This window comes from Danaus plexippus, chromosome 4 (genome assembly GCF_018135715.1).
Source record: "Danaus plexippus chromosome 4, MEX_DaPlex, whole genome shotgun sequence".
Taxonomy (NCBI): domain Eukaryota; kingdom Metazoa; phylum Arthropoda; class Insecta; order Lepidoptera; family Nymphalidae; genus Danaus; species Danaus plexippus.
In genome coordinates, this window is record NC_083538.1 from 7,709,269 (window position 1) to 7,729,360 (window position 20,092).

The 20,092-nt window shown below is 31.6% G+C and overlaps 1 protein-coding gene across 8 annotated transcripts in view; it reads left to right on the forward strand.

Annotated features, from left to right (window-relative positions):
* LOC116768754 (CUGBP Elav-like family member 2) overlaps positions 1–20,092 on the forward strand; it is a 202,225-nt gene that overhangs the window by 150,960 nt on the left and 31,173 nt on the right. For all 8 annotated transcript variants that reach the window (XM_061524763.1, XM_061524759.1, XM_061524751.1 and 5 more), the window contains one exon: positions 6,526–6,574. In XM_061524763.1, the coding sequence (XP_061380747.1) occupies positions 6,526–6,574 (49 nt within the window). The remainder of the gene's footprint in view (positions 1–6,525; positions 6,575–20,092) is intronic.

Genomic DNA, 20,092 nt, shown 5'->3' on the forward strand with positions numbered 1-20,092 from the left:
ATAGTGATCATGTGTTGTGTATTCTGAAACTAAAGTTTTTTTCAGTAACAACAAATTGTAATTTTCACGGTTCGATTCGAATCGTTCGTTACTGTTCGTTAATAGGTTTGTCGAACATCTTTATCGCCGCGCTCTGAAACGAGTTTCGGCGATTTTGTCGATCGTGAAATTTTCCGCTCCATAACGCAAGTGAACAGCGGGCTTTAAACAAAAAGGCTGCGCAGGCAACTTTAAAAAGTTCATTCCCGTCGTCCGCTCCATTAGTTTTGGGACGATTTTTCCAATCCTCTAACTTTTGGGGGTTGAGTCAATGTGCCCGTGTCTGGTGTGCCGCTGAAAATAAACAGGGATCACAAGGATTTTTTGCAATTACTTCCAACCGAACTAGCTCACATGGATGTAGGTCGACAAATTGTAACTATATTAGGGCGTTTACACAACACTGACTTGTTGACCGCTTTGAAGATAGTGCCAAAAATATTTTGGCTTAAACCTGACTGTTAGGATATTTAAAACGTATTACTCTAGAATATTTGAATCACACTTGAGAATAACAAGAATTTAACAATAAATTCAATTTCATACCTTAATTCTAAAATAAACGAAATGTTATAACAAATTTAATTGAAATTATAGATTGTATGTATAAATTAATTTATTCCGAAAGTAATAATATCGAAATAATTCTAAACTTTTAATGAAACGGGACTTATAATTATCTCGACATAATTAAATATTATGAAAAGTCCTTGGAGCCAGCTGGAAATTATTATTGCTTGAACAAGTAAGTCTCATACACGTATTATTATGGACATATTATACACTGCTATATAATAATATCAAGGCCGCACGGATCACAGTGCAAAATCATAAGATGTTCTGTACTTTAATAGAACAATTAATAATTTATAACTCTATAATAAATGTAGAGCTGAAGCAAAAATATTAAATTGAAAATTACGATGACTTTAATTATATAAAACAGTGACGAAGTCCAGTGTGTATACTATATACATAATAAATAATACTTAGGGTCTATTATATACGGCTACCATAAATGATTCTAAAAATTTCCATGTCATAGTACGAGGTTTTGTGCTCTACATATCGGCCGAATTAGGTTTTGTTTCTTTTTAATGCACTTCGTTTTCAGAATGTTTCTAAGTTTTTTTCGCTTCCTAATACCGTCTCGGCAAAATTTCACATAAAAGTCGTATATGGGTCGTATTCGGCCACACCAAAACAAAAAAAAAACAGAGTTTAAAAAACGTCTTTCAATTTCTATGGTATAGAAAACGTTTAACTTCAGTTTGAAACACCATAGAAATTTGTTTGTTCAATATACTGACTCCCTTTGAAAGCTCACGAAGAAAATTTGCATAAGTTCCTACGCTACTTCATATACCAAGTAAGGGGCTTCAGATGATATTTCAATATATAAATATGCGTATCTATTCTGACATCGTTGCGTTAAAGTGCATTGAAAGCAGAAAGCTTTGAAAATTCTCAACCGCAGACTTAATTAATTAATTTTATGCATAGTATGATAACCTACAAGTTTCTGTAACGTAGAAAATCAAATAACCTAATTGGCGATGGTTTTATCAGACCTATTATAGGATATATTAGTGAATCACCTTAATGGTATAACAAAAATGAAATAGTAGAATATTTAAAAATATAAAATATTTCTTTTAAATTATCTTCCTACTTACTTTATTTTTACCTAAATACAAATCAAGGACTCCATTACATAGGCCATCTTATAAAGTAACAACTTTGTTTTAAACTAAATTTATTTTAGATCTACAAATTAGTGTATTGTATATTTTTTACTAACAGAATGGAACTCCTTATGTTTACAAGGTTTTTTTCGTTTCCAAATTGGTTTCGTTTACAGCACACACTTTATTACGGTCAAATGATTTTATACTAAGCCACGGTGAATATGGTAACTGAAAAATATTTTGATATATCACGTTATGAGATCTAATGAGACCTAAGACTTTCGCGAGTAATCATTAAAATTAAACTAATATTTTTCGTATTTACTACGCGAATTTTATTATTTTAAAAACTACATAATCCCGACGTTTCGGTCACGTTTCAGCAACCGTGATCACCGGCTGACGAGATGTGAATGTCTTTTAGTTGGTCCTGTTATTTATCATCTACCGCCAACGCTTTCTTAAATTTCTGGCGTACTGCTTTGGATGCCGGCAGACTGCGCTTACGGTGAAGCGAGGTCCTGCGGTGTGGTTACGGACATGGGGTTTTATATTTTTAAAGAGGGGGTCCCAGGTATTAGACAGATTCAAGCCATCTTCTCTTTTGAAATTGGGATATTTTTTAAATTCAATAACCTCGGTATGTACCTGTCTTATGGACGAGGATTTGTGGTTTGTTAAACCGAATGTAGAGCCCTGCTTTATCCATTGTGTGTTCACATCACATTCCCAAAAAAAATTTAGATTCATTTATAAATTTAAAATATATAAAAAAAATTTGATGCATCACTTTTAATATTTTAATCAAAATCCCCAGATGTATTTAACATATTAATATATCCTAGTTAACATAAAGTGAATTTTATATGCAGAAGGGAACAACCAATAAGCTTCCATAAACCTTTTAGTCTGAGCAATTGAAACAATGCTGTACTTACAGTTATCTTTCGTCGTATCTTTCCCTCGCTGTGGAAAGAAGGGCATTTTTTAAGTGTCCCCTTAGCCGTAATAAGCCTAAAAGCCCTTTGATTCTCTTCTAATGTAAAGGTTTTATTCACCTTGAATGGCCTTTACAATCGGTTAATGCAAAATCGATACACACTTTGACCGCTTGCTGTGACCGCTCTAGTACAACATTACTGGTTACCAAATGTATATGTATTAAACGTTACGTTTGTAAACAGTTATTTGTATTTATCAGTTTCCTTACTATGAGTTTTAAGTTAACGAAAACTGTTAAATTTTTTGTGTTAGTTATTTCATAAACATTAATGAATCTTAACAAACGTGTCTTTGACATTGATATCATTGAGCGCCTAGTGAAAGTTTAAGTCGTTACTGACATACAGTTTCAAAAAGTTTATCATACCTCAATTTATGTATATAATCATATTTCCGATAATTAAATTATAATGAATAGTCGGATGCGAAAACATTAACGATATTCTTTAACAATATAACTCATAGTAATCCGCATTTGTATGTGAACGTCTATAAATTAATTTGCCACCCCGCTAATGAGCCCGTCGCTCTTGGCTCAGATCATGCGTGATTTATTTTTAAACTCTCACTCGCTACATCAACATGTCATATGTAATCAGATACCCACATTAGTTGCGAACGTCTGTCAATAGTTGTGCAATACAATAAAACTATTTTATTAACGAAACTATTTAACAATATTAAAATTAGGAATAAATTATTGGGTGTGAAAAATACGTCGGCGATTCTCAGAACGTTTAAAATTAACTAAATATAATAATTAATACTTATTCACTATTTTAATGACATAATTAAATCAATTACATAAATGACTATAATCGCTTCTACTGTTTACTATCGTACTAAACGTATCCGTGTCTGTGAGCTTCATTTTCAAATTAGTTTCAGACACATTATATGTAATTGAACTAATAGCTTTAAACCGTTTAGCAATAATTGAATGACATCCGCACAAATATTCTATGAATTTTCTCATGTAACAGCGCTCTCAGTAAATACTTTACAAACCGTCCCCTGGCATCGATTGCAATGAGATTACGGCTTTGTCTTCAGTTTCGTTTTCATGAGTCGCTGGTTCGTGACAGTATTACAGATACTCTTAAATTACTAATTACAAGACGACTTTGTTTAGTTTGTGTTAATTACAGTTGGATTACTCAGCGTATCACGTTTTAAATACCTCTCACACCGATTAACAGAAGTACTATGTTTGATCTTAAGCAGTCTTTATTTGCTGTGTTCATTACACGATACAGTTATACAGATCATAATATCTTAGAATATATGTCTTTGATATATACTAAGATATTAATCTTTATCGAACCTCTACACAATTATAGCTTTAAAGTTTATGATATGCACAATATATATTTTTTTTATTTTATATTTTAAGATGTGCAAGAATTTTGTCGTAGCAAAAATGTTTGAAAGGAAACCGATCGACATATTTGCTCGTTATTAATATTTTATACAATAAAACTAACAAGTCAAGGTGACGTAAGTTGTTTATTTTGTGGCTGATCCTAATAAAACTACATACATTGTGTTCAGGTGGCAGCAACAACAGATTGTCTAATTCCAATGACCTAGAAATGTAGCTGGTTTATTAATAGGTTGTAAATGCCTATCTGATTCAAACGTGTACATTTCAAATCATATTATACATTAAAGTTAGGTCGTAATTTTATATAAAATATTTTGTTTACATGGAAAACTTAATCTGCAATCTAGATACAATACAGATTGGCGTAAAGACGGTGTAATGGAAAGCTCAAGGCAAATCTGATTAGGGAGACGTGACAAATTGTTCAGTTTGTACACTGTTTGTCCGTAGTACGGACCTGATTGATGATTGTCTGCGCCTAATTAGATAAGGGCTTTGCGAGATCTCGGTGATTCGCGCGTGATTCATAGTGTTTCAATTCCACAGTTATGTGACGTCCGGTGCGATGTTTGTATTAATACCAGCACACTATGTCCCGAGTTACTCAACTGCAATTGTCGAGCCTCTACTGTATTTTCACAGTTATTGGTTTTATAACTTCCTTCAATCTGAAATAAAGATGTATGAACCTAAAGAGCTTGTGATAAGAATTGTTGAAATATTTGTAACGCTCTCAACTTCCAGACGAGTTGAAACTCTAACTCCAATGCAATACGATGCATTTTGCTACCAACAGAATATGTTTATAGGAGAGTAAAATCTTACACGACGCCTTCGATTTATCAATCTTTAGAAGCTAAAACTGTTCAATAATAAGAAATGAATATTTTTTGTATATGTGCATATACTGTAATGGAAAAAAATATTTATAAAAAGCATCGTAACGGAATAAAAAACATATTCTGAACTTGGGGTTCTAATTTCCAAATAATTCAAAAAAAATATGTTACTTAGCTCATTTTATTCAATATCTCGAAAATTTTTTTTTAAAGAATATTTTGTCTCAAAGATCATATCGATGTGACACATTCTTGATGTAGCTTTAGCAATTACGTTTTATTTGTTTTTTGTTTCGATGGAAAAGAAACAATTTCTCTCTGTTCATAGGTGTCTCAGAAGCAACGATCACACGGGGAATCGACGGTTTGACAACACTTTTTCAAATTCCTGCACCAAAAATAATATAAAAAAAAATATTGTTTTTAATATTAGATTTTGCGTATAACTTCTTTCTGCTTATTGTTGCTTCATTCATTACGTCATTCATTAGTGTATAATTATGTACCAATAAATAAATATAAAATGAATTAAATTTTCACAAAACTGGTAATATTTTGATTACACATATACTTTTAAATCAAAAATCAAATTATTAGTAGTAATTTTTTTTAATACAATCACATTGTCTCCAGATAACATGTCAATCGCTAGTACGTTTATTTTTACTTGTGCTATTGGCAAGTGGCAGTTTCTTGCCGAGAATAAAATCGTTTCACTTTTGCATATCGGCTCAAAGGATCTGAGGTCGGAATCTACTCTTAATAGTTTATTGATTTCCACTATATGAATGCGGTTTACTTTCATATCGTATTGTTATCTAAAGTACGAGAGTCGTTACACTGTCAGAAGCTCTGAAGATCATTTGAAACAGCGTTAAAAGTAACCGTTATTATGTGCGATTGAAGAACATAAAACAATATCTGGCATCAAACACGTCGTGCAATGAAATGCGTCGTCGAAATAGTTTATAAATCACATTGACACAGGATATGTTTACAAATAATTTAAATAGCTGTTTCTGTTTGTTTGAATACGTCACCGACAAATAATATTGTTTAATGCGGACCTCATCAATTATGTCATCGTGCATTAAATGTAAACGTTTGAATTATTCATTTGTTTGTTCTTTTAATGGGTTTATGAAATTTCGAAGTGTTTTATCAGAGGATTTTTTTCACATAAAATATTCTTTTTTACCAAAAGTATCATATCTCTAGAGACTCATTACGGAATATGAAATTAGTATCGCTCTTGATATCAATCGAATAAGATTTGAATTAAATATTAATCGATATTGCAACTGTAATCGATTACAATTCATAATTAACAGAAAAACATCTAAAGTTTCATTGCACTGAATTTAAAACGATGTAAACCTTTAATACCTGAATGGTTATGAGCTCCCATAACCGACTCACGTATTAGCATCGGGTTCAGTTTATACTGGCCGTGTAATCTCCGACTGCCATACCACACGGCAAATAACTGTTTGTAATTGAAATTAATTTCGTTTTATTATATTAAAAAGATATGTTTGTATTATATATTTAACCGTTGAATTTCTCTTTACAGATGCATCATCCGATCCAAATGAAACCAGCTGACAGTGAAAATAGAAATGGTGAGCATATACCTTTGATATTATGTATAAATAAATGTATATCACTCGCACGTCCGTCTATATACTTTATTCTAACTTTTATATAATCTCTTCCTAGCTAGGTATGCTGAGAATTACCGGTAGACTCTTTGTCTTGTCTCTTTTACCTTTTGTATATGATAATGGACAATTTGCGAATATTTGTTGTGTCTTCTCAAATAAAGGGTTACGTATAGCGATAAAAGCAAATTAAAATAAATGTAAATAAAAGTTATTGTCTGTCGTTCAGTTGAACTTTTTTTTTTCAAATTTTATTATTTTACTCGCGTAGCATGATATAATGAATTTTAATTTTAATTTAAAAAAATATATACATTAATAAGTTTTTTCAATTGTTATAAAGTCATCTAATACATTTCGTTATAATTTTTATGAAAAGTAAACAAACGAATGAATGATTTTAAAACAAAAGTAAAAAAAAATATACATTTTTAATATATCAAAACGTGAAAATCATTTCTTTTCATCAGCAAGAGTTTCTGTACGCAAAGAATGTTGGACAAATGTGTATGATTTAAAAGCGTTGGATGAGACAAAGAATCTTTAGATTCAAGATTATTCCTTTGTGAGGTTATGTGTTCCGCAAAAGTGCTTGGCTCGCTTTAAAGCTCTTCAACTATTAAGCCAAAGTACGATACACTAAAGTTACACAAAGCAAGGTAGACAATATCTCTAGTCGCAACTAACTGTCGACTAAGTTTCGTCTAAGTTTGCCTGAGACCCGGTCCAGTCCTACTTATCTGCAAAGTCAGTCGTATGCGTTTAGTTAAATGTGTTAGTTGGAGAAAATAATCGAAACGGGACACGATATTGCAACAGCTCTGATAGAAACCCTCCGCTTCATAATTAATAATTTTCTCCAATAAATACTGTCCACGATACTAAGCATACTCTCTTCAACGACCTTATCCTAGGACTTTTATTAATATTAACAAAATTATATGACTTCAAATGAGAATTTATAAGTAGAAGCTGAGAGGTATTTAGTTGTAATGAAATAAAAAAACAATAAATAGATTATTGATGACTCAAAACTTTCACAGTAAACGTTTATACGTCTTTTAATTTTGTGATCACGTTTATTCAAGCTGAGTGTGTCTCTGCAGTGTGTCGACTGTCGAATATTAAACAGTTCAATCGTGGTGACACTGCACTCGTCGGATGGAAAACGACGCCGCTCACAGTCGCGGTCGTAATACTTAACTGTGTGAAAACTTATACAAATTACCGTTAGTTTAAAACAGCTTTGATTGTTATTACATACGTAATATTTTCCAAAAATTTATGATTATTTTACGTGTACAGTAAATTATCTAAGAGACAGTAAATTAAGTATTTTATGCATTTGTTATCCGTTGAAACAGAACTCACGATTAATGCCAAGAATGAAACGGAGCAAACAAATTAAACGGTTAATGGTGATAAATATTAAGGAGATATCTAAAATATGCATGTAATAATACAAAAAACATTATCCAATTAACATAGCTGTCCCAATTCTATTACCACTGTAATAAAGTCCCAAAATATCATACTTTCAAAGTATTAAGCCATAGTTTCGAAGGCTGACTACAATACATCACGTGAATGTGACACAGTTTCTTTAAACACCGTGAAGGCCCTTGAACAAACACAGTACGGACTCGGTGTCAGCATGTGAAAAACGACCTGAAGCAGAAGCTCATTAGGGGGAGAGGGCTGAGGTGTGGGGGGTGACTGGGGAAGGGGGGAAGAGGAGGGCAGGTGACACCGTCTGACACGGTATGAGTGATCGTCCGTCAGCGCCCGCGCACCTATTGGTAGGATCGCGTCAGTAGTGTCGCGACCGCGATTGAATGTAGACGCGGACGTGCGATGTGGTGACAGTGTGTGTACGAAGGATGCGCGGCGAGGCGGGCGCCCGCAGCAAGACCGGGAGGTCCGGCAACTATCCGCCTATAAGCGCCGCCTACTGGCTACCACCGTCGAATCCAACCCCATACCATGTACCAGGTTCGATGTTTCATCGCTCACATCTCACAATCGGTTCCAACGAACACGTGACAGATGATTTTGAATGCAGTTTTCCTCATTATATTTCATCACATAATTGAGAATTATGAGTACAAAATGCTCCTTGAATTTCTTTAGATAAGCGAACGTGAGCTACCAACACGAACGAGGGATATTACACTGTATTTGATGTCACGTTTCTGTTCGCCTTATCATTCCCAGCTAGCTCCGCAATATTCCGCAAGGTGAAGAATGTTTGAACACGGTGCTGTGTTATATGTGTGAAACACATAAACAAACAATACGACGTCGAGATGGTTCAATTACCATCACATTGACAACGATTTTCCGTTATTTATTGGCGATAAGAGTTAATATGCCATTAGCGAAAATTATATGCCTGTAAAGCCAGGAATCTTTGCGCCAGCTATTCACCAAACGTTCGTTCTAACAGGAAATATTTCGATTATTAGTAATTTTCTGACAAATTAAAGTTTATTATCCTTATGTAATTCGCTATTAAATTTTCATTCCGACGTATATGTTGGAATCAAAACGACTATTATCGATGTGATTGAATAACAATACCCCATTCCATCGCTGTTTAAATGATTTACATGATACGTCTTTAAAATATAACCGTCTGTATTCTTAACCATCGTTGAAAAATTGAAGATCACTCTTATATTTTTATTATCGAATTGATAAATTAATGTCAAATTAACTATAAAGTTAATGTGTCTCATACTTTTTAAAGACAAAAAGAACATGTGTCTGAGGACATCGTTTGATACAAAAGGCAATCAACATAAAAAAAATCACTAAATATATAAGCATAGAAACACTAATATGACCCGAGCATATAATAATCAAATAAATGAAATCCGGTTTAAATGAATGATAAATAAATTGGTATCCAAAAATGATACCGATTGTAGGGAAAAGTATTCAGTTGTCAAACGACATTTCAACTTTGAACTATTCAAATCTAATTATTGCTCGGTACATCTATCCACTACGAATACAACTAGTGTACTATAGTTGACTTGATAGCTCAATCACAGATCAATAGACGGATATAAAAATTATACTAATTTTTGTTAATAATATTTTTAATAGTTTCATAACGATTTTTATATACATCAATATTTATATTCTATTTAAACTACTATTAATAACTTCAAGCACATAAAAATGAACATATAAATTCTATGCTTTTTAAATAGCATACTTTTTATCGTTTAACAAAAAAAAAGTTTTTTTTTTATTATTTCAACGCATGTGACAAAGTGATAATGCGCTCTACCTAATGATTACTCTGTGTTTCTCCGAACCAAAATAAACACCTATTTGTTTCCTTGTCTTACTTTCGATCTTCACATGTCCGATTGTAACCACATGTCAAGAATATTCAAATATTCTTTGCTATCACTCGCATAAAATAATATTTACTTTACACTTCTCTATGTAGATATTAGAAGTAAATAGGACTTAAACATATATTTTATTTATTATTGACAGTTTATATTTTACAGCCCATGTCTATACGTCACTATATTGATTTCCTGTATGTGTTTCTATTATTTTTATACCTTTGTTCTACACAACTAACGAGAAAGCAAAGTCAAAAGTAAGCTGACCGTAATCTCCTGTGAACTGTGATAATTTTAATAGATTTCCACTTAAATCTCAAAACGTCTCACTCGCGCTAGTTCATTGTACTTTACATAACAACGGTTAACTTTTATAGGGAGCCTTAACACAGATATTTGAGGACACATAGATAAGAGATAAGTAACTGTTGGTAAGTGTTTTAGAAAGTTCGTAACGGAATTACAAGTATACGTAATTATACATTCCAATAACTCAAAAGGACCAACGTCCAAAAAAATAGACAACATTCCATTGTTAAATATATCTGACGTATGATAAAGTAACAAATAATATGAATGAAAACTTAGAAATATTTTTGTAATCAGAACAAGCTTCTTTTTAATGACAAAGCAATTAAAATCATTCCAATTGTAACTCTCATTAAGAACAGATTTCATAATCAAGTAAATTTAAAACCTAATTAGATAAATGACAGTGTTTTCACTTTCCGTCATCACACAAATCTAACTGACAATATTATATTGTAAACGGATACGATTATTAGGAGTTATTCAGTTGCTTGTAATTATTCAGATTTTATTTGACGGTTTCGATGAATGTGAATTAAATTTAATGTACGGATACAAATGATACAAAAGAGCATTCCGACATTGTTCGCATGTTTACGTAAACAAATACGAACAAACAAGCAAACTGTGTTTATATTATGGTTAGTTACGTTACAAACATGAGACCGTGGGCGACATATTTCATGATGTAATTAAAAAATATATGATATTAATTGAAATATTTTCAAATAATTAGACAGATTGTAAATGAATATTGAATCTGTGAAGCCCCAAGTTAACTAGTTGACTACATTCGACCTTGTATCCTATGGCATAATTTGACTTAATCGTTTGTTAGCAACGCCATTGTTTTTAGTAATTAATAATCATCTATGTTACGAATTTTCTTTATAGATTCATTAGTGAACTTTTATAAATGATTAGATTTTAAAATGTCTTCAAAATAATCATATTGTTGTAACCTTGTTTCGTAAAAAAAAAAATGTTTAGTATTTGTAAAGACAAGAACATTTAGTTACAGTCTTTTCATTGTGAAATGAAACGATTACAGATTTCGAGTCGTTTTATTCAGGGTCAGTCATAACTCAGATAGGTTAGAGTTTCGTAGCTATTAAACTCTGGGACCCGAACGAAATGCAGATAAGGTAGCAGGATGTAGCTAGTTTAGTTTATTGTATAGCTGAATAAAAAGAACACAGTGGATAGTTATTTTTATCTCTATCTTTACTTAACCGTTCTGTTTGAACAAGTGCGGGATTCTTGCGTAAGATGGATCGTATTACAATACTGCTTAGCGTTGGTTTGTTGACAATGAGGGAAATATTATAATGAAGTTGTCTGTGTTGTATAAAGTAAAATTAAATATTAAATAAAAAAAATTAACAAAAATACATACGAGTATATTATGTCAAGTGAAAAAAACGATGTTTCAAAAATGAGCTTGCACAGTCGTCGAAAAAATTAGGTTTTCACGATTTCGTCATTCACATATCTTTACTCAAATGTAAAGTGTGGATTATGTCAATTTTCTATTTAAAATAAATATTTTCTATTAACGAGACAAAAGTTATGAAATCACCGTCTATTTAAATAAGTATTATTTATTGTTGTGCGCTGGGTTTTGTTGGTCAAGGATAAGTCATTTGCGTTATGATAATACAAGGTAAAAGAAAAACAGACGTACTCGTAATTAGCTCTTGTTGGATAATAGTGTTGGTGGACATTCGCAAACTGTTGGCCATATTCTCGTATATTGGTCGCGATTGGCGATTGACGCTATTCAATGTGGATATAGTTATTACAATAATTTAATAATTGGCTACAAATTATTATTTTAATAAATAATAAATTATTTAAGGACATTGGACGTTGTAAAAAAATCACTAAAAAATTATTCCACGATAAGTAACGTTGCCTAAATTCAATATTCTCAAATATTACTAATAAAATACATAAATTATTAACAGTGATCAGAATTTATTACGACATTCTTAAATATCGCCTGCAATAAAAACATGACGTAGTTTTTAAGTTAATTTTTCACAATAATATATAAATGACATGTTTGTCTTATAATTAACTATTTAATAAGTCTTCCTTTAGGTAGTTCGACATAGCTCGCAAACCTCATTGTTATCTAAACCTAGACACGGTGAGTCACGCTTGCATTGCTGCTTCTGAGATAGTAATTGGTTACGTATGCACCAATATTTTACGTTAATTGATAGCTCGAATGATCTTTTAGTTAATTGGTGATGAATATTTATGTATTTAATAAAATTCACGCGATAACTATAACGTCTTTTAGAGTAAATCAATAATATATCTTGTATTACTCAAACAAATCTTTCGTCCGTTAAAAAAAATAATTCCGTAAATGATAAGAGAACAAATCTCATTTCGTTCCATTGAAAATGTTTCAATTTTAAACCAGTCACCTGAAGCCGGTAATAATTCCTATATCCTCCATACCTATCGATCCAACGTCTGACAATAAATATACGTCGTTAATAAAATTTTATTATACAACGCTCGCTTCGCATCGCAAACGTTATGTATCGATTGCAACCAGCGATCCATGTAAAACGTAACAGTTTAACGTGTATGCGTCGTATCAGTGCATCATGTCTCATTTCTCGCCACGCCGGCTTCGGTTCAGGGATGACAACAGCGCGCTACTTTAATTGTAATTCAAAGCGTCCTTTTTTCTTATAAATATTTATAAGTGACACGTGCACTAGATGGAGATACCGGGGCACTATTGTGTCGTTGATATTAACATATGTACATAAGTTTAGTTTTAAACAATAAACATTCTTGTATAAAGGTAACACTCCAAGTTTATATTTTCGATGTAATAATGAGGATTTCTTAACGAAATACAATGTATCATAACTCACAACCCTAAATGACTATCGGTCAGTGGATTCATCTCTCGCAACTATTTGAGTTTCCGATGTAAACTATAAAAGAGAATAACCTTAGCGATGGCAAAAACGAAGATAAATCCACGCAACTTATTATTATAATACTCAGGTCATATTTTTTTAATTCTACTTAACCATTCTGAAACTTGAGTTGTTTTAGAGTTTTGATCCGCTTAAAGTTTTCTTTTTAATTTGTTTTTATTTACAACTTAAGATAACACGACAAACGACACGACAAGGTAAAAACTAATAATATTATTTTTTTTCTTACTATTGCGTCGAACACATAATTAAAAACGCCAACATTAGATAATAATTCTTTAATGTGTCACCTGAATAATAAATAAATCATCAGTAATAGTAATCAAAGTGGGTTTCGGTGATTGTTAACGACGTTAAATTAGTTTTTAATATGAAATTCATTAAGAACTAGTCGGCATCACGAAAATTTAACAATATTTTTTAATCTGATCTGTGAAATAACCGAGATATAAAGTCCCATATGTATATATATATATATATATATATATATGTACGTGTGTGTGTGTGTGTGTCTGTGTGTGTGTTTATTGAAAAAATCAAATTCATCAATCATAAAACTGAATATATAAACGTCAGTTTTGATTTGGACGTCTGCCCGGCTGTCTGTCGGGTTATTTCTACAAAACAACTAATTGTCTACAAAATAATACGCCCGCATCCCTTGAGAACTAAGTCCATAGTAGACTCTATAGTACAAAATAAAAGATGAAAGCCCATTCATGGTATAGGAACTCTCTAACATTAAAAGACAGATTGAAATTCAATACGAACTATATCAAAGTAAATGTGTTATACTTATTACTAAATATATTAAATATTATCTTTATAATAAATTAACATAGGCACACATAACAAACATAGCTAAAGACAGTTAATAATTCCTTACAAAGTAATAGTAATATTATTAAGTATTTGAGAGTATTAGCGATGTGGATTCCTTCACATAATTTCTTTTAAATTATCTTAATAAGACTTTATTACAAATATATAAAATTCACTTAAGAGCAATGTATGAGGGACGATGTATGCAAAAAGTAACTCCTACTACTGTAATCGGAGCATGATTTACGTTTACAGTTCAAATCTAGTTACAGCGGTAATTTATCTATGTCCATAAGAATTCCATAAAGATTACCATCACATAACGACATTTGTTTGTTCTATAAACTTAATAAATAGTTATGATAGAAGTCACTAACGACCTATGAACGGCAGCGTTTCCGACCTCAACTTTTAATCGAGTTTAAAACTAAAGCCACTTCGCTTCACAATTACACCCGCAGAACTATAGTTCACTGTGCGTGACTCGAAAGACGAGACATTAGCCATAATTACATGCCATTAAAAAATCCTTTACATTAAAAATATGTATCACGGCTCAAATCAAAAGATATTCATGCTTCAGAATCGAATTTAAACTACCCACATCTCTTTAAGATACAATGACTCTACAACCAAGTGAATGGAGGTTTAATAGTATTTAAAACAAAAGAGCATCGCGGAACGACTCTCCCGAACTCCCCGAAGACAGGCGTGCATTAGTTATAATAGTTCGCAGTTAGGATTTCAACCAATTGTAACAAGTCTCTAAGTAGGGCAGAGTTGAATTTTGAATGAACATAACGTTTCCTTGACAGAGGCGAATAACGCTCGTACAATTCCAACGCTCCACTGTGGACATGATAGCGTTAGTAATCTGAATGTGTACTTTTCAAAGGAGCTGATTTGTTTGACGAGGGTCTAGTACCTAATTTAATCTTCATTAATTTTATACTCTATTTAATTAGATTATAGATCTCTACTTAAATATAATCTGTGGTTCAAAGGTTGTCATGACGATACTGTAAATATACTCACAATGAGACAACATAGACACTATCAAACCTACCGAATCTATCAAAGCATTTATTAATGGTATTCAAATATATATTTCCCGTCTAAAACCCCAGTTTCAATAGCTCACGCCGTCTGAACATAATCGAAATATCGTAATATTTTATCGTAACAAATTCACTAGAGCAAGATCGTTGCCAGATACTAATCCTCAGAGTTTATCGAATTGGACGCGCCGTACCTACAGTCGAAGCCTGCAGCTCCGTATCACTTCCGACCTGATAAAATATTGCCAATGTGGCCATTTTGGAATGGGATTCGTTGATTTTTTTTGCAGCCCATGCGTTAGTCTAGACTTTTTCAACCGATGTATGGTTTGGTTGTTCAACATTCCTATTTTGAGATCAGCCACTGTTTCGTATATGGATTATTTTAGGTATAGGTTATTGAAATGTACTTTTGTCATACCAATATATTTTCGATATCATTCTCTAATTCGTTGCTGACGGAAAAAATATATTCGTATACACTGTTAAAATATAAACGTGTGGCAAAATGCAATTGGCGTTTACAGTCGCTAGTGGAGCGTGAAAAAAGTTGTTGTCATTCCCGTCTTATCGATTCAGTTGTATACGAGACTGGTTTACGTATTTTATAAAACTCAAATGTTTATATAAATTTGGTATTATTCAAAATTGCTAAAGGTAATTAGGCTATTTTTTAACCTGTCCAACACAAATATAATTCAACCTACCTACTAATAAATTACATTCAAATACGTTATATGTATCAATCCAAATATAATATAAAGTCATTCAAATTTTCAATTGTAAATTCTTATTAAATTTGACTTCTCTGTGATAATGTTAAGAAAATAGACCCTCCACCTATATATGATACAAAATATCCAATGAAAATGTGTCAATTCGTTTGGGAGCTACGACGTCGTAAACATACATACAATACACACGTGAAACTTATAGTACCCCTTCCTGCTGAAGGCAGTTCAAATGTTAAGTTCGGATGATTCTATCTACCGACTGTCAACAACGTACAGGTAAATTATATTGTGATTCTCATTCCAACACAGAATTTTCTCAACTTAAATATGATCTTCAAAAATATGTTGTGTCATTTGTAGAAAAATGCTTACAAAAATTTTAAATTATTTACTTATTAAAATGACTGTCCGTACATATGTAAATTTTTTCCATGACGTGACGCGGGCTTATGTGTTTTTCCTTGAAACTGATACGCGTTGTCTATTGTTATTACATTCTTCCATTGCAAGTTTTCGTAAAGAAATATTGATTTTATTCTTCGTTATAAACATTAACAAATTCTTGTTATATACCAACCATTTATAGTAACTCGTGAGATTAACTCCTTACAGTCTTTTTCCGTTATGAGCATATCTAAATCACCCATCGACTAGCGCATAATACCTATTACGCAAAAGCAGCAGAAAAAAAAACACTTCATTTAGTGCTTAGATGATTAATGTTAATAAAAATTCTTCGTAAAGTTTCTATTTCTAAAAATATTAATCATAAAACTATGTAAGTGAGAAACTAACTCGAAATTAATTAAGAAAAATTTTAAACAAATATATACGTATATACCTTTTTTTTTAATTCTATATTGTCCAACCAACATTTTTCTTTCTCTATTTTTAACATCTTTAAAAGTTACCATAAGTACCTCAATGAGCATCAAAAACACATACTTCGTATGAATAATAATCTTGATAATATATTCAAAAATGATTTTTGTTGTAAACGCCATCTAGAAGACATATTTAGCAACGTTTTACTATAGTGAACGAGCATGATACGCCCTCATTTTGATTCTTTATACGCATAACTTATATATAAATACATACAATACCATTATTGGCATATGAAGGGTAAATATTTTTATATCGTGTTTTTATAATACGGAACCATAGACGACCTACTTCATAGTCTAGCGTTCAATAGCTTGTTATAGCTGTCCTTAATATTTAAGATATCAGAATAGTATGTTAGAGACAATTTTTGTATGTTAAAATTATTTCACCATCATATGTATTAAAATAATTTAGATGTATTAATTAAATATAAAATCTACAATTAAGACAAATTGTTAATATAATAAAAGTGTTGAAACTGTATTTTAAACAATGACTAAGATTATTTTTAACGGTTTTTCTTCGAGTTTAAATAGTTTTAAAAACTAAAATAATTAATTTACAGTAGTTTTTAACAAATTATAAAACATTGGCCTAAAACGACAATTCAATAGAGTCTACATTTGTATACAATGAATTTAAAACAATGGCAGTGGCCATGTATGAAAGATAACAGTTTTGTCAAAGAACTATAACCCTTAGTGCTGAAGGTCGCAGTGATCGACTTGATTCTGTAACGAAGGCTTGCTAAATACATTATACTTTGTGCCAATTAGGTTAGCAAGTTTGTTCTAAGATAGTTGTACAGATTAAATAAAAATTGTATCATCAATGAAGCTAATATTAAATATATACAATTTATATGCTACATAAAAATACAATATTAGATAAATATTACATATAAAATATTCAGTTGCTCGGATTCCGTGTAGTATTTAAATATTCGTTCCTAATAATTAAAGTATAAACGGCAGCCTGCATGTAATGTTTTGCACTATTATCCACATATTTTCTTTGTAATATGTTTTAAAAATATGTTTTAATAGAGCCAGTTAGCGAATAGGCAACAGAAAAACTGTTCAACTCGCTGTTCGTGTTTGACGAATTTGCTAGATAACGCTAATAGGTACGGAAGGTCCGCGTTACGTACTTACTACGAATTAAATATAACAATATTTGAATAACGTATACGTTGTAACCTACATTAAAAAAGGAGGTTGTCATTTCCAATGAAATTTTTCGTTCAGCATATTTTTTCACGCATGATACTCTCTGTTGGTTGGGATATATAGATTATCGTTTTGGACATTGTTAAGAAAACGCTCTCGTATATATTATAAGACCAATCATTATTGTTGTATCTTAAATAAAGGCTCGTAGGTCATACGAATGTTTCATATTTCTCAAACGTTGAGTCTATAGAATATTTCTATTAACGTCTAGGACTCTAGGTTAATGAAGATCTAATCAAATGATCATAATAGTTTAAAATAACGTAAATTTATACGTAAATGTAACAGTATTTATGTTTTTTCTTGCAATTTTTTTACAAAGTAACAAATTTTGTAATACAGCCTCGACGGTATACAAAAAATAATGAGGTTGAACATTTTCTAGAATCTAATCTAAATGTTCAAATATTTTTTGTCTTTATTTCATAATGTGACGTAATATAATAATTTATTTAAATATTTAATTTTTTATGATATTTATAGGAATGGTCTCATTTATTCGTATTACGTAGAAGATTTCAATGCATTTGTTATATTTTTTAATATATTTAAATAAATAAGAGATATCTAAACATTAAAACATTTAAATCGGTTTATAATTTTTTTCAGACGGTTATTTTTTTTAACAATTAGAAAAAGAATCACAGTGATCTCTTCCCAAAGCCTTATAGGGATCGAGAAATTATTCTTCAAGCAGGACCGCGTCCAAGGTCTAGTAATAATTGTAAATTAACTCCGCAAGCACTTAATTTTCTAGTTGAAGCTGTTCCTTCCACCCGGTTATGGAAAGAGGCTGATTAAACTGAAATTAATAACACTGAAACCATGATTTTATTCACAAACTCTAGCCTTAGAAATATAATGGATTATAATATCAAATGAAATGTCATTTATGACTCACTTCCATGCATTAGACGTTTGACATTAGACGAAAAAAATGTAAGACAAAGGAATAAAACAAACGGCCGTAACACAGATTAATTCGATTACAGTTCGCGCCTTTGTTACGTCGTATTTTCCTCCCACATTGTCACCCTACCGGCGCTAATGCGCAGAACGGGGGGGATCGTAATTCACTATTTCCTATAACGGGGACCCCGTTTCGACTTAATATAGCCAATAGCAATTTTTTTTACCCCACCAGTAATTCTCCCAGTCCCAAATTATAATAAATCATGGTCATTGCGTATCGTTTTTCGACTTGAATATGCGTATGGATTATTTATGGTCCGGGATTCGAACTGGCCAAATATTATAGCCGTAGGTATCGGTTATAAAACATAGGCTCCTGGGATTGATGATGCTGTTTTGACGTACCTGTATCGGTTTGTTTTTGTTTATGTATACACCCTTAATCCCAATTTTTCGTGGCTAACAGCGCCATCTAGTTTTATAAATTTTCATAATTAGATCCAAGCTGTATTATTACTTCATAATAATAACTCTCCTATTTAGATTATAGATATTTAATTTATGAATATTTTTAATTAATTAAACATATGTAACATAATTCGGAAATGCGCTAATAGAACTTGACGACCGTATCCGTCACTTTACACTTTCAGTGACAGCCGCGATACATCACCAGTTAGCACTCATCGTATCAAATTAACAAACTCACATTTACAGTGACTGTAAACCTTATTACTATAAAGATATGGATTATTTTGTAGCATTACACATTTTCATCAACTTTGTCAATTTCCTTTTTAAATAAACAAACACAGTTTTCATTAAAACCTGAGCCCGCATTAAAGAAGTTTTTATATTAATTGCAATCATATAAAAGAAGTTGCAGTGTAATTTTATTTTTAATTTACTGGAAGTATGTTAATTTTGAATGTAGAACACAATAGGAAATATTTTTAATAGCTTGGTATTAGGATTTAACAGTTTCATACGTGGCGTATTTCGATGAATGCTGCCAATATGGGCGGATCAGGTGATTGATTGATGAGAATCGATTCCACCACGTTATTAAGATCGCGTTTTTGGCCTCCATTGTGCCTCTGTCAATGGCTGCCGTGAACCTTGAGACGGGATCCGATGAAATATCCTCCAATTGAATATAGTTAACAAAAACATTACGTTTCTGTTTCATA